This window comes from Gopherus flavomarginatus, chromosome 5 (genome assembly GCF_025201925.1).
Source record: "Gopherus flavomarginatus isolate rGopFla2 chromosome 5, rGopFla2.mat.asm, whole genome shotgun sequence".
Taxonomy (NCBI): domain Eukaryota; kingdom Metazoa; phylum Chordata; order Testudines; family Testudinidae; genus Gopherus; species Gopherus flavomarginatus.
In genome coordinates this window covers 73,742,244-73,758,613 of record NC_066621.1, presented here as the reverse complement: position 1 = coordinate 73,758,613, position 16,370 = coordinate 73,742,244, and the positions used below count along the sequence as shown (strand labels likewise).

Here is a 16,370-nt window from a genome sequence, read left to right as displayed (position 1 = left end):
AATCTGTTTTGCATTTTTTTTGGCAAATATTTTAAAATTCTCTTAGCAGTTCTCCAGTTCTCATACTAATTTAGCATTCAAATCATTCTGTTAAGATAGGCAGTAAGAAGAGTGGCCTGCCTCACAGCAAAACTAATGGATCCAGTCTGAGGAAACCCAAAGTTTGTCATTCCAATTGTCTACATTTAAATCAGGGTCACATTTTGAAACTATTCCAGGCTTAAACACCTGTATCCCCTGACCTCCAAAAACACCTGGTTAATTTTAAACTGATTAAACAACAAACACATTTTAAGTATTGTGCATTGCAGTCCTTTTAATAAACGTGTAGTGCATGTGCAAATCTGCTAAATTGCATTTACAGTGCACCAGTCAAACCAAATCTTTGAGTAGCTGTTCCTTAATAAACACCTGTTTGAGGAATAGTTTGTGTCACTCACGCATGCGTGTATTATATAGGGTGACATAAGATAAATCAAATAATTGGAGATGCAGCTGAGTCAACAGATCTGCTTTCCATTAAATGCCAAATGTACTTGAATAAATTCTATGGGGAAATTAATTCACCAAGGATGCACCCATGCATAAGCAAATTAACTATAAAAATGATTTGTTTAATTCTATTTTACTAGACCTGTGTTCATGCTCAGAAAAGTAATTAAATAGAAATGGTATCTTATTACACTGATGTGTCTTGGAGTCATATCTGTTGTCTTTAATGACAACAACAATTGTTTCTTCTGTTAGCAGTGCAGATCCCATACAGTTTTTGCAAAACAAGTTGATTTCTATTCTCCCTTAGACAATCATGGACAAAATTGTCAGCTAAATTCTTTTAGTATAATCTTTATTGCCAACAGATACAAAGAATCTAACTTGATTTTCAGATCCCTGGTGGAGTTTTCAGAAAAGGGAAGGGGAAAACTTTTTTCACTTGTAAATTGAGCATATTTGATCTGAAAGTTATTGAGAAAATAAATATGGTACCACAATCTCATTTGCTGATTATAATGGCTATAATTTTCTTCTTGCTAAGCTCTACTTCCTGATATTTAAAACTTCTGATGGACTGACTTTTAAGTGCTCTCTATATTAATAACCATTATTTTAATTGTGCATTTAACATTGCAAAGACTATTCCGTAGACTAGGGAGGATTTTGGTATGGTTTTCAAAATTTACCATATGTTATAAAGTACAGACCAATTGTGGTAGAGAGAAACCAGGATTTTAAACAAATCATTTACTTTGGACAGTCTCACATCATTAGCTTTCTTTTCATTTTAATTAATACATTTGTATGCATTAGGATTCCAGGCCCCGCCTCTTCCTTATTGGCTGCATTGGAGTCAGTGGCAAGACAAAATGGGATGTACTGGATGGGGTTGTTAGACGTTTATTTAAGGTAAACAGTGACAATTTACTGTGTATTTGAATCTTCCCATTCAGTAATAAATGTTATCATAGTTAACCGTACATCTAACTACAATATCTTGTCGCCCTCCATGGAGACTTGGATTTGCATATTGGTCTGAATGCAAGCTTGGCTCCAGGGAGCACTGAATTCTAATCTTGGCTCAGACAGAGGTGCTGTGTGACTTGGGGCAATTCAGTTAACTTCTTTCTACCTCAACTTCCTTGTTTGTAAAGTAGAGATAACAGTTACCATCCTACTTCAGAGGGATTAATTAGATAATGTTTGTATAGCACTTTGCAAATGCAAAGCACTAGCTAAGTGGTGTTGGTGTGTGTTGTTGTTGTGACATACAACCATCAGGGCAAGTAGATTTTAGAAGTTATTTTTTTCACCCCAGGAATATATCATTCATGTGGATCCAGTGAGTCAGCTGGGATTGAATTCAGACAGTGTTTTGGGATACAACATTGGGGAAATCAAACGTACAAATAGTGCCGAGACACCTGAACTGCTGCCCTGTGGCTATCTGGTTGGCGAAAACAACACCATCTCAGTTACTATCAAAGGTAATTATACTTGATCCATCCATTGTAGTTCTCAGTAATTATATCTGATAATGCCCATGGTTTTAGGAAGCTCAGAGAATCGGAGAAGTTTTATTACATTTCTTTTTCCCTGTCTCTCGCTTTAAGCCACCTGTACCTTACTTCTTCAGTGACATTTGTCAATTTAAGCATTAGACTCTGAACAGTTTTCGGACATTGGGCCTGTACCCAAATTCAGTATCACTATATCTGCTTAGTCCTGTAATAGTAGTAATAACAATTGCACTTGCAGCAGATTTCATCCTGGATTTGGAATGCACCTTGGGCCAGACTCTGATACCCTTACTCTTATTGGTTAGCACCTTTCTCCTCCAGGGCCCATCAACTTCAGTGAAGTTGGGTCACAGGTAGAACCAAGAAAAGATCCCAGGATTCATCGTTTGAACTCTGTTGTGTTAGTTCTTTCCTTCCTTCCTTCTTTCTTTAATAGGCTGGGGGGAGGGAGGGAGGAAATCTTCTATATTTCTTTTGGCGACTCATTCTGTCCCCTCCCTCTCTTCAGATCTGTGCCATAATCAACTTCCTTCCAGCTGAGCTGAACTGTATGGGAGTCCCTTTATTGGCTGACAGTGCTGCTGATTTAATCAACCAGAGGTGCTGTTAAGCAACAGAAAATGTTCTCTTCCTACTGCATAAAGGACTGATCAGGCTTGCTGTCTTGAAAAAGAGGGACCCAGGAATGAAATCAATTTCTCTTTCATGGCCCTATACAGCAACAGTACCATTAACTTACCACCACAGCCTCACCTGTGTAATTTAGTGCTGGTGTGCACTAAAACTTCTGAATTACGCTTGAAGATAGTACTGTTTGAAACAGTATTTTGTTAAAGTGCACCACAAGAGTCTGCATGGGCCAATGAATATGCAACACATTAGTGAACTTTAGAAATCACATGCCTGTGAAGCATATCATCCCACAGAGTAGACAAGCCCTTAGTGTTAATATTAGCTGTAAAGTAGGAAAAACATAATCACAAAAATACTGAAACAGTTCAGTTTATTCAGGTTTATCCAAGAACCAAGACATTCTTCTAAAAGCCCCACAGTACAATTTGAATGAAAATGTTGCTTGAAAACTTGCCATACTAAATAAGCTATATATTCAGCTTGTAATAGCTTTGCTTGTTCTTTGTAGACTCATTTATGATATACTTATTTTTATTTTAAAAATTCTATTTTAATCAATTTGTGGGAAGCCAGTAATTCATTTATACCTTCCAGATATAGAGCTGTGCATACAAATGTTTGATCTTGTAAGTAATCAGTCAGGTGCTAACAATTCTCTCAGCCACTGATGTGCTAACATTCCCTTTCCTTCAGTTTATTTTTAAGCTTTATGTGCTTGCCCTGAGCCAGTTCTGCCTAAAGTGACTGCTGACATTGCACAAATGCTCCTCTATGGAAATTTTTATGCCTGAAGCTGTGTCTATCATAATACATAGAAGGAGTTTAATTTCAAATGGTTCGAATGTTTGGTGAAGGCAGGGGGATTTGATGATAGATAGGTTTGTTTTGCATAGCAAAAATAAATGGCTAAATTCTGGGTAAATGTATCTCTTTCCATGACTGTACTTGACAATGAAATGGCCTGTGAATAGATTTGTCTACAATAGAATTGGAAACCAGGCTTTTTACCCAGCAGTTCTTGATAGACAAAATAAACTTTCACTGCTCCATGGTGGGGGAAATCCAAAGAATGGAGATGGCTCATGGGCATATAGTTGAACCAGAAATTATATCTATGACCATTTGTCCAGGGCAGTACTTAAGCAGCGTAGGCTGTGTTGGCTAGTCTGGGAGCTGGAGAGCCAGGATTAGTCCCAGTAAAGACAGTTCGCATTCAGTATAACTAACTGATTCGTGACTCTTCTCTACCACGAGAGATGCTGTAGTGTAGAAAGGAGTCTTCATCTGGGGTAGGGAAGGTCTACTTATGACTGGTGTGGGTGGAGTCTGCAACTTCTGAGTGAAGCTTTTGAGTTGTTTCCTGGTATAACTGGCCACAGGGTCACACACACAATCAGATTTTCTATTTTAGATCAGTGCTTTCTTTTACCTTTTAGCTCTAATTTAGTCTAAACTTGGTAGTTGAAATACATACATTTTTCTCAATGGGAACTGATATTTTTGCTACTGAGAGAAAAGTTTAAAACCTCTTTAAAAAAAAAAACTTTTAGCAACTTTAGCAAGGTATTTATCCCCTGAATGATGATGATTTTCTAAATGCAGGTATCTGTGAGAACAGTTTGGACTGTCTGGTGTTTGAGTCACTGATTCCAAAGCCTATACTTCAGCGATATGTCTCTCTCTTAATGGAACATAGACGGATTATCTTGTCTGGGCCAAGTGGCACTGGTAAAACATACCTAGCAAATCGTCTTTCTGAATTTATGGTACTTAGAGAGGGCAGAGAGCTGGCTGATGGAGTTATTGCAACCTTCAACGTGGATCATAAGTCCAGTAAGGTGAGGAAATGGAAAGTATCTTTATAGAAACACTGCTACTATGTTCCAGAAATGAGGGATTCAGCTGTTAAACTTTAAGTAGATATCAGTAAGCTACTGTGATGTAAAATCTTTGAGAGAGCTATTGGGTGCCTTGAAAAAAAAAAAAGGTAACAGTGTAATGCCCCTCTATATTGTATTAACATAAAACCTAGAGTGGCTATGTGCCTACAGATAATAGCAGCAGCATTTTTCTATGTATACCTCTGGTAAGGTTTGTAGGTAAGAAAACAAAGCTGTCCTGCCAAGCTATTTATGTGATGGCCTCAGGTGGAGCAGAGAGTCCTTTGGAGCAAAGTGCTGGGAAGTGTGGTCACTAGCAACTGATATAATTTGGGGCATCCTGTTTAATGCACACTTTAGAGAAGGTGAGAGCAGCCTCACCCAAATGTTCAGCAGTGGCACTGAACTCATCCTTCTTTCATGCCATCATCCAAGCCATCTAACTTCTGCCTTCGCAAATGAGCATCATAGCCGGGCTCGTTCTCTGTGCTGTAGTTAGTAACAGAATGGCAAGAACGTGATCAAACATGGCAAGCATGGGCAGCTGAGGTGCACTGCTCCTTCTGCAACTTTCTTGCCTGCTTACCCAGTATACGGAGATATGAGTAAGTTCTTAAAACATCTTAGTGCTCTGTGTAGCATGGCCAAAACAGTGTAGTGCAAGGTGCTTTAGCAAGAAGGCAGACCATGCCCCCTGGCAATCCCCAAATAGGCTTCCCAAACAGGACTCCTGGTACATCTTTGAGTCTGTAACACCCGAAAGTATTCGGATTAAAACAAAAGTTAAAAGTAGAAGTCATATGATTACTCCATTTAGAACAATCTGACCTCTTGTGACTAAAGCAAAGCAGGCTATGTTATATTCTTTATCAGGAGCATTTCTAGAACTGAATCCAACAGTCAACTAGCAAATCATTTTTCTCTGTTAACTGGGTTTCCACGGAATAATATGAAAACCAGCTTCCTCTTCTACATATACGTTGCAGGAACTGCGTCAATACTTGTCCAACCTGGCTGACCAATGTAATAGCGAAAATAATGCTGTGGATATGCCTCTTGTCATCATTCTGGACAATTTGCATCATGTTAGCTCCCTAGGAGAGATCTTCAATGGGCTTCTGAACTGCAAGTACCATAAATGGTAATGGGATATTGGACCCACACTTCAATCCCTAAAACTTCCACAGAGCCAGACGTATACCCCGATCAATAAAATAAATTCTAGACAATATGTATCAGATTATTTTTAATACTATGATCTGAGACAGCTAGAACTGATTCTGTACGCAGAGTCTAGTTCCATAGAACTGTTAAAAATGTATATATGTGTGTATATATATGTAATAAAAATGTAGTCAAGTATTTGGGTAAATTGTATTCATCACACACAATAGCCCTTGAATATTAAGAACCCAGTTTCATTAACGGCCTCTATTTTGAGGTGTTAGTTTTGCACCCACAATTCATTGCAGGCACAAAAATGTTATACCTGCAGATAAACTGCACTGGTACACTAGGGGCTGGAGTAAACCTAGCTGAATATTAAGGTTGTAAAGGTCTTAATTTGAAAGTTACTTATTAAATGTGTTTGAATTATTACCTAGAAATGAGTTTACAGATATTGATTTGTTCAATGTTTTCTCGTAGTCCGTACATTATTGGCACAATGAACCAGGCCACATCCTCAACACCTAACCTTCAACTACACCACAATTTCAGGTACTGTATGTAAATTGCCAGATTACCTGACGGTTATGGTTCTACTGCTTAGCTGATAATATAAAGAGAATATCAGCTAGATAGGATGAACAAAATCCACTCAGGACCTACCCTGTCATTTTGCTACTCTCTAGAATAACAGTTAAATCTCTGACACTTCTCTTCTTCTGCTTTAGATGGGTGCTATGTGCTAACCACACTGAGCCAGTCAAGGGCTTTCTTGGTCGTTTCCTGAGACGAAAACTAATTGAAACAGAAATCAGTGGTAGGATGAGAAATGCAGAACTGGTTAAAATCATTGACTGGATTCCCAAGGTCTGGCAGCATCTCAACAAGTTCTTGGAGGCTCACAGTTCCTCTGATGTTACTATCGGTGAGAACTGAGAATTTGCATTCTAGCACTAAAGCATTCTCTGGCATTCCTGAGAGGATAGATTCCTCATACTCCACTGGAATTAAAGAGCCACTGGGGGGTGGAAATGATTTATAAAAGCCACATTTTTGGACTGACCATGCTATCAAGCAAAACTGTACCAGGGGTTTATAATAAATAGATTGTAGACATAAAGGAGTTTTTAAAATTCTGTTTGTGAATTCTGTAATTGATTCCTTCTTGAATGCAATGCAGTATTGAGGTAATTCAGGGACTTTCAAATTATCTCAAAAAGAGTAGATGCTGACATTTGTACATTTCTTCTCACCTCTTAAGTTACAATCTCCAAAGAATTTAGAGTTGATGTTTGATATTGCTTTTGAATTGACTGCTGCAGACCATGTTAATGATGAGACTTTAATTTCCCCTTCCAGGTCCACGGCTCTTCCTCTCTTGTCCAATAGACGTGGATGGTTCTAGAGTCTGGTTTACTGACTTGTGGAACTACTCTATTATCCCATATCTTTTGGAGGCAGTCAGAGAAGGACTACAGGTGAGGAAGTCAAATGTGAAACCTGAGTAGGGTTTCTGTCTAAATAGCAAGGAGATACTGGATGCAATAGAACCACATTAACACTTTCCTCTAGAAACTATTTGAGATTTAGGGTAAAATTTTAAAAAATGATTTAGGCATTAGGAACCTAAATCCCTTTTGAGTTTCAATGAGAATTAGGCTTCTGAGTGCCCTAAACCATTTTTGAAAATGGGACTTAAGCTTTTAAGTTTTTTAAGCACTTTTGAAAATGTTACCCCACATCTAAAATGCCATACTTGAAAGCAGTCATTTACAGTATTATCCCTAATTTTCCATCTTAAAACTACATGTGATTTTGCAATATGTTTACTGTGGCCAATGAACTCGCAACCTTTAGCTATCTGTCAGCAGAGAAACTAAGCAGCATGGAGAGAGATTTATTGAACAAATGTTAGGATCGTTCTCACAGGCACTTTGTCTATTTTTTTCTCAGTTCAGGTGATGAAATATTGATTGAATTTCTTTGCAGTGCCTCCGGGGTTTGTAAATAAACCTTCATTAACTCAAGTTTTAGCAAAGTTATTGAACTGCCTGCACTTAGCATTTGATTAAAAACTCAGGTTCTCCTGCAGTTTTAGAAAGCTGGGATAGTACTGGCACTTTTACCTTTTGTGGGAGCCAGCATGTCTACGGCTAGAGCAGGGGGGTTGGAGTCAGGAGATACAATTCAGCTCAAGATTGCTACTGACTTGCTGTGTGGCTTGGAAAAAGCACTTGATTTCTTTGTACCTCAATTCCCTTTTCACAAAGTAGGTATAATGAAATATCTACCTCACCCGGGTGTCATGGCATTTATCTAATTAGTGGTAGTAAAGTCTTGCAGGTGTGCGTGTGTGACAGTGATTGTTCCACAGAACAAATTTTTTATTAAAAATAATCAAACTCTTTGCATTTAAATTTCATGGAACAACTTACAGATGTTTTGCTGGCTAAGATAATTTTTAGGATGTCAGTGTCCCTGCACTCTTCCCGTGCCCCTCCCAACTTTCAAACTAAAAATCAGCACAGTCACATTAAAACCAGGAGGGATGGCAACCCTAGGTTTTCCATGTTCATAGATCTGATCTGGATTGCTTGGTAAGGTGAGCTCATTTGAACATGTGTTTTAATATACCAAGGTCCTACGTCTAGGAACAAAGAATGTAGGTCACACAAAATGGCAGACAGTAATATCCTGAAAAGGTTTTAGGAGCAATGGTAGATAATTGGCTGAACACCAGCACCCAATGCAATACTATAGCTAAGATGGTGAACATGATCCATGGAGGCATCAGCAGGAGACTGTCAAGTAGGAGTTGGGAGGTAGCATCACCTCCCAGTACAGCATTAGCAAGATCATTGCTGCAATGTTGTGTGAAGTTCTCGTGTCCACACTTTAAATAGGATATTGATTAAATTGGAAAGGGTTCAAAAAACAGGTGCATGAATGATTTAAAGTCAGGAAAATATGCTTTATAGTGAGAGACTTGAGAAGCTCAATCTATTTAAAAAAGAACAGGAGGACTTGTGGCACCCTAGAGACTAACAATTTTATTTCAGCATGAGTTTTTGTGAGCTACAGCTCATGAAAGCTCATGCTGAAATAAATTTGTTAGTCTCTGAGGTGCCACAAGTCCTCCTGTTCTTTTTGCAGATACAGACTAACACGGCTGCTACTCTGAAATCAATCTATTTAGTTAATCCCAAAGAAGGTTAAGCGATAATTTGATCATGGTTTACAAGTACCTACATGAGGAAGGGTTTTCTGGTAGTAGATGGCTCTTTAATCTAGCAGGAAAAGGCATAATATGATCTAGTGGCTGGAAATTGGAGTTAGACAAATTCAGACTAGTAACCAGGCACAAATTTTTAACAGTGAGGGTTGGAACAATATAATCTAGGGATATGGTGGATTCCCTGCCACTTGAAGTTTCTAAATCAAGACTGGATATCTTTCTAAAAGGTATACTGGAGCTCAAACAGAAGTTATGCCCTGGATACAGAAATTATTAGGCCAGAGTCTATGGCCTGTATTATGGAGGAGGTCAGACTAAGTGATCCTAATGGTCCCTTCTGGCCTTAAAATTTAGAGCGAAAAATAAAATGACATGTAACACTTGTTAAGAATCATTGTTTCCGTTTTCCTCAGTAGTGACCTTCCTTTTTTTCTACTTCATGATGTATAAAGGAAGAATGGTTCGTGTTTAAAAATGATAAAATAGCATTTTTTCTGGTGAAATGTCATCTCTATATTAGCGAGTCAGTTCTTGTCTGCATTGGAAGAATGATTCTGTGGTAACTGGAGAATTAGTGAAGTCATGACACCACAATAGACTGATACAGAGTAATTGACAGGAAGAAGCATTTTTAGTTGTACTGTGTAAAACTTAGGTTTAATTGTTAACATGCACTTGACTCCAGTGCCTGAAGAACACTGCAGAGAATGCTGTTGTTAAAGATACAACACAACTGGCCCTTTGCTGAAGATGAGAAAAAGCTCGAGCTACCCGCCTGACTCCCCCAGCAAATTTTCCGTCCAAACTACAGAAGACCAGACTAATAATTTATCATTGAACTTTTATATTAAATATTTAATTTAATATTATTTATTATTAACTTTTATTATTTATCGTTTTACTGTGGTAGCCCCTAGAGGCCTAGAGCACATTGGGGACAATAGTTATAGGCACTGTGCAGTATGTGATAATCCCTGCCCTTTGCTTACTTGATATTCCTGATGCTTCTAAGATAAAAAACAAACAGACTAAAGGAACTTAAAAACAAATTTCTTTGTACTTACCAAAGAAGGGGAAAAAATAAAAGTAGAGCAACCTCTTCTTAAAATGTCCTTTACAGGTCATCTTTAAAGCGGGAGAGTGGGAGCCAGTAGAACAGCTTTTTGTCTTTGGACAGGTGACTTAACCTGTATGTGCCTCAGTGTTTTAATCAATAAAATGGGATCACAATATTCATATATGTTGCGAGGCTGCCTGTACTGTACCTTGAGTTATTCAAACCGGAGTTGTGTAAAGCATTGGAACATTTAAAAAATGAAGAGAAAATAGCCAAACCTTCCTGCTTCCTGTTTTTGTTTTGGTTGTGCATGCTATCTATGGCCCCCTTACAGTCGCTTACCAAGACTAAGGGTTTCCATTTCTTTGCTTTTGGCTTCAGTGTCTTTTCGTCTAGCTTCCTGATTTCTTTTTAAACCCTTATGATGTTGAGCTTAATTATATTACTTAATGGCTCAGCTCACTCCAAACTTTTGTTTCCTTGTGTCTGAGGATATGAATTATGACTGCAAGCCTCAGAAAATAGACAAGATTGTTGTAATAGTCACAGAGTTTAAGGCCAGAAGGAGCCACCAGGTCGTCTAATCTGACCTCCTGTACAGCACAGACCACCAGCGCCACCCAGCACCTGCACACTAAACCCAACAACTGAAATTAGAACAAAGTATTACAACCTACAGGAGACTAGACTGTTGCGTGCCATAAGGACCAAGGTACACCAGTGTCCACAGCCTCTGCAGTGGCAGGAAAATGATTAAATGAGCGAATCCCAGATGATCCTGGCAAGTGATCCTCACCCACATGCTGCAGAGGAAAGTGAAAAAATCCTAAGGTCACTGCCAAACTGACCTGGGGGAAATTCCTTCTGCACCCCACTTATGACAGTCGGACCCTGAGCATGAACTAGCCAACCAAGCACAGGAGAGACAGAAGGCTCAGTGCTGCCTCAGAGCCTTGGCACATCCTGGTCCCATCTACAGCTGTGGCCATTTCAGAATACATTTGAGGAATGGGGGGTGGAGAATCTTTTCCTGACCCATGCAGGTGGCCAGCTGAAGCCCTGAAGCATGAGTTTTTAGGAACATAAGGCATAAACTGGAAGTGAGCCCCAGAGCTACTGAGCCCTGCCCTTCACCATCACAAGCAACCCTGTCATACAATCACACTCATAAATGTGTCCTGGTCTCTCTCAAAACTAATTAAGTTGTTTACCTCCACATCTCCTATTGAGCAGCTTTTCCAGAACCTTGCTCTTCAAAGAGTGAAAAATCCTCTTCTACTTCCCAGCCCCCATTTTCAGAGCCAATTTAGACCCATGTGTTCTTGTGGAAAAAAATGGTGCTAGAAATGTATATTTGACTCTGGCATCTGTCTGTCCCCTATACCCACAAGTGCTCCTTTCTGAACACATCTTGTTACATGGAACCACTATCAGAAAGGAATGGTGAAGTCCTGATTTCAGTCCAGTCCCAGTGATTTATGGGGCTGGACATGGACTGAATTAATACTGTATTTTTTTTATTGCCATTTAAAGACCCATTATGGGTAAAAGGCATGTGGGCCAAGTGGATCCTTTTAGCGACTGTTCCCATTGAACTTGCTGAATCTTGATTTTGGCTCTGTACCGTAAAGCAGGGATGTGAAAGTGTGAAAATCCATCTCTCTCCCTCCTGTTCTTGTTATAGGCCACAGCTAGAGCAAATAGGAGGTCCCAGAATGCCTGCTTCCTGCCAGTCTGGTACATTCTTTTATGCTTTATCTTTGGCGCTTGTGCATGTTAACTAGGAACTGCCACCTTCTAATATGCACAGGGGGAACATTCCTAGTCGCTCTGCAGGGTGAGCATCTGCAAGGGTTGCAGGAAGAAAATGTTAGTTCCTGTCTTGAGTTTGCTGGCGATATGTTTTTCTTCTTTTCATCCCAAACCATATTCACAGACACAGGGAGAAGTACAGCATTGCCATTCATTCCTATCTATGGCCACGTCCAGACTAGGGTATTAAAATCGATTTTAGATACGCAACTTCAGCTACGTGAATAACGTAGCTGAAGTCGAATTTCTAAAATCGAGGTACTCACCCGTCCAGACGGCGCGGCATCGATGTCCGCAGCTCTCCGTGTCGATTCCGGAACTCCGTTCGGGTTGATGGAGTTCCGGAATCGATGTAAGCGCGCTCGGGGATCGATACATCGCGTCCAGACTAGACGCGATATATCGATCCCCGAGCAATCGATTTTAACCCGCCGATGCCGCGGGTTAGTCTGGACATGGGCTATGGCTTATTAAGCCAAACCTGGTTATGTCCTTGCATACAGTGTCCCACCATCTAGTTGATGATCAGCCTCTAGGTCTGTCTGACTTTGGTTGTGTTTGCATTATTTTCTTTGGCATCTTATCTCTTTGTCTTCTGAGCATCCCTACCATCGTAATCCTTTTTTATTGCAGCCAATCCCATATCCTAATTTCACATTCTACTCTCCTTCTGACTTCTTCTGTTGTCTTAAAATCATTCAGTTTTGCAGATTCCCTCATCTTTACTGCCCCTAGCCTTCTGCCTGTTTCATTTAAAGCATCTGCTTTCAGATCATAGAGTAATACTATTAGTACACAGGTTTGGTAGCACACTGGAGATATGGTAGTTACTTAAATAGGAAATGCACTTACTATATAACGTTTTCAAAGCTGGACTAGGAATTAATGGAAAGATTTGTCTTTTTCAATAGCCAGGAGCCTTATGTAGAGTTTACAAATCTCTTCACTTCTTAGCAGCTTAGCAGCTGTGATGAATGCTCCATATGTTGAGGAAACAGATTTAAATAGTAGATCCAGTTTACCACAACTTACAGTGAAACCTAACTAAATGATTATGAAGAATATTTTCTTTTTGGGAAGGGAAAGATGGATTTACGTCTGACTGGCACCACCTACTGGACAACTGTGCCTACTCATATGATCACTTGGGCATAGTTTCAGAATGGAATAAATGTTAACATTTAAAGCAATTAATCATTGCATAATTTCTGAATCTGCACTTTGCTGCTATATACATAAAAATCTCTATATATGTACACCACCATTGCACATAAACTTTAAACTCCTCGGTGGTTCCAGTGGAATAAGCCACTCGGCTCATATAATTTAATAGGATCAGAATCTTCCAAGAAGGAATTAGTCTGTTTGCTGTATATGCACCTTTGTAACAAAGTCTCTTGTTATGTGATGTTTCTGTGGAGTTTGTTGTGTTTCTTTCTGTATTTATTCAGGGCACCATTCAGCCACCCTTATCAGACTGAGTAGTGCCTTACTCCATCAGTAGTCTATTTTTGTGGTGTTCCTTCAGTCTGCAGGATCAGTAACAGAACTGGACCTTTCGCTATTAAATATTCCTGATCTAATTCACCATCACAAACACAAGCAAAAATTTGAGAAAACATTTCTCAGATGATAATGATGTTCCCTTTAAGTACATTTGTTTCATTGGAAGCTCATTTTAATCATTGTGCTCTTTCTTCCACATAGCTAACGGCATTCAGACACTATTGTCTTGGTGCATAGTTGGCGCTAATACTCCCCATCGCCATCCAGGAGAACTACATTTGATTCTCTAACCAGGCCACCGGTTGGGACCATTCTTTTTGAATTGTTCTGGAGGCAGCGTGCTGCACTAGGAGGGGAGTAGTTGTCTATTGCTCCCAGTGCCATCTACAGTAATAACCAATATAAGAAATAGCACTGATAGGCTTCAGAGTTTGCCCTAACGAGCCCTACTTGGCCAGCAGCCTCAATGATAGATAAGTGGGTGGAAGTTGGAGGAAACTGAGCTATTCTTGAGCTCTGAAAGAGTTGGCAAATCCCTTTATCCTCATCACTTCTGCTAAAGGAAAAGTACTTCCTCATTATAGGAGCTGTTTAGTCACTGAACAGCTGTTGTGACAGTTATGAAGTAGCTTTCTCATTCAGATATTTTTAAGTCTTTAGTTTCCAAAATTGTCAGAGGAGTATGTCCAGAAATGCATGGAAAATCTGTGGTCTTGATTTTTCTCCTCACTTATCCCAGTGTAAATCAGGAGTAACTGCACTGAAGTTAGTGTGTGGAACTGGTGTGTTAGTCTCTCTGTCTCTTTCCTCATTCATTCCTCTCCATTTCACCTATTAGCGCTTAATATATGGAGTTGTCGATCATTGCTACTTTCCAGACTATGATATGAAAATCAACAAATTAATCTCAAAATGATATTTTACTTTATTTATGTCTTGGTTGGTTGTGAGGAAGTCTGTTCAAGACTGTAATTATTTTCTGGAAAAATACATTTAAAAACTCAATGTTGGGTGGGATAGACTCTGAGAGAGAGAATGCTGACTGAGGATGTAGGGGCCAGGACTTCAGGAATTCGGCTTCAATTGAGCTTTCTAAGAGCATTAGGGAGAATGGGTTCATGGCTAAATATCCTTTTTTTGGCTTACTTTTGCATTCTGTATTGTAAACATTCTTGGGCTGAGGCTTTGTTCAGATATCTGGAGAATAATCTAAAATGAGAACTTTGGGCTTAATCTGGGAGAATCTCACAGCTCAGTTGCTTTTCAGCTTTCTAAAATACCAACATCAGCCATTTCTGTGTGTGGAAACACATTTGCCTTCATCATAAAAAGTGTTCTTAATGTCAATAAAGGGATTTGGGGTGAGGCTTAGCACTAAGTTATACCCCGTGGATCAAAGGCATTCAGATGTTCTCATAGTACAACCATGACCTCCTACTGTGTCTTATTGCTTCACTCATCACTGTACACCATAAAGGGGAGTCTGAATCCTCTGAGCTCAGGTAACAAAGAGCAGCTACTGAAATCCAGTTACTGAAGGGCAGTCAGCCTAGAGCAGAAGTGAAAACCTGAAGATCTCTTTTCATTTGGCGTCTGCTTTTGCAACCCATGTGGATCAATAGTGAGTTTTCATCTAATGAAAACTAAGTGAATAGATCAAAGAGCGTTTATTTAAAAATAAAACAAATGCTATAGCTCAGCCGCACTGGCTGTGTTTTCCTGACCATTATGTTCAAATCAAAACACCTTTCTGGAGGTGTGTGTGTTTTGAGGCTGATCACACGGAGCCAGATTCTGCTGGCTCTCTCGCTAGTGTGAGCACAGAGAAAGTCCAAAAGTCCATTGACTTCAAAAAGTATTTCTTTGGCATTCATCCCCATAGTTTCTGATTAAAGGCATCGAGCAGCTACCCTTGTATGCTCTAGCAACATACTGCAACTTCGTGGTGACTTTGAAAGCAAATATTTGGTATCCTCCTGCAGGCAGGATGTGTACACTAGTGACTTGGATTTTGTATTTTGCTTATTTAGTCCAAAAGAAATAGGAACAGAGAAGTGGTGCACTCAAAGTCTGAAGCAAGATTGTTTGTTCTCAGGTTCCCTTTCTCCCTAGTTGGCGGCAGATTAAGAACGTTTGTGGTCTCAAAGGAAATGCTCAGCCTCCTCTAAATCAGTTACCATTAAATAGCTAGAACTTCACAGTCAGAGTAAGAAGGATGAAAGTCACAACCTGTTTGGCCAGCCTTCATTCAGAGTGTTTTCCACACTGAAAGAACCATGACACAAGAGTTTGATGAGACTAAAGTAGTAGATCCCATTATATTACAGAAATATGTTAAGAGATGCATTTGCTCTTGTTTTCTAGTTGTATGGAAGGAGAGCTCCCTGGGAGGATCCAGCCAAATGGGTAATGGACACGTATCCCTGGGCAGCCACCCCACAGCACCACGAGTGGCCTCCGTTGCTGCAACTGCGGCCTGAAGATGTTGGATTTGATGGGTACTCAATGCCACGGGAAGGTTCAACTAGCAAACAAGTTCCCCCGAGTGATGCTGAAGGAGATCCTCTGGTAAGTTCTCTCATCTACAGCTCCAGAGCTAATTAGGATAAACTGTACTTGCTAGGGGGAAAGACAAACAGGAATGAAAGAGTAAGTGACAAGTTAAGAGTGTTAAATGTTTTAAAATTACAAGGAAATGTTTCTTGCCACACAGGACAGTCAGCCTGTGGAATGCGCTGCCACAGGAGACCAGTGTCAGGTGTAATTCTGCCAGATACAATGAAGGAGAATACTCAGATCTCCTAGTTGTGAGAGTGTAGCTAAAATGGCTATAAGAATATGAAGGAAATTTCGTCCACCTCATGTAAAACTTTACACAATAAACTAGATGCCTTTTGCATTTTTCTGGGGTTTGTGTGTGTATATAAAATATGCAAATACATGATTTAATAGAACACGTTAGTATAATGTTGTGGAAATGCTTGACCTAACCTGCCCGGCCAGGATCACTTGATAGCCATGTCACTATGATATTGAGCTATTTTTCTGGTTCAGTTACTGCATGA

At 39.6% G+C, this 16,370-nt stretch overlaps 1 protein-coding gene across 10 annotated transcripts in view; it reads left to right on the top strand.

The window, feature by feature from the left end:
• The window catches only part of NAV2 (neuron navigator 2), a 356,425-nt gene that overhangs the window by 335,672 nt on the left and 4,383 nt on the right, over nt 1-16,370 (top strand). For all 10 annotated transcript variants that reach the window (XM_050955210.1, XM_050955208.1, XM_050955206.1 and 7 more), the window contains 8 exons: nt 1,309-1,404; nt 1,814-1,982; nt 4,251-4,486; nt 5,515-5,669; nt 6,176-6,247; nt 6,424-6,620; nt 7,055-7,173; nt 15,670-15,873. In XM_050955210.1, coding sequence (XP_050811167.1) covers nt 1,309-1,404; nt 1,814-1,982; nt 4,251-4,486; nt 5,515-5,669; nt 6,176-6,247; nt 6,424-6,620; nt 7,055-7,173; nt 15,670-15,873 — 1,248 coding nt within the window. The remainder of the gene's footprint in view (nt 1-1,308; nt 1,405-1,813; nt 1,983-4,250; nt 4,487-5,514; nt 5,670-6,175; nt 6,248-6,423; nt 6,621-7,054; nt 7,174-15,669; nt 15,874-16,370) is intronic.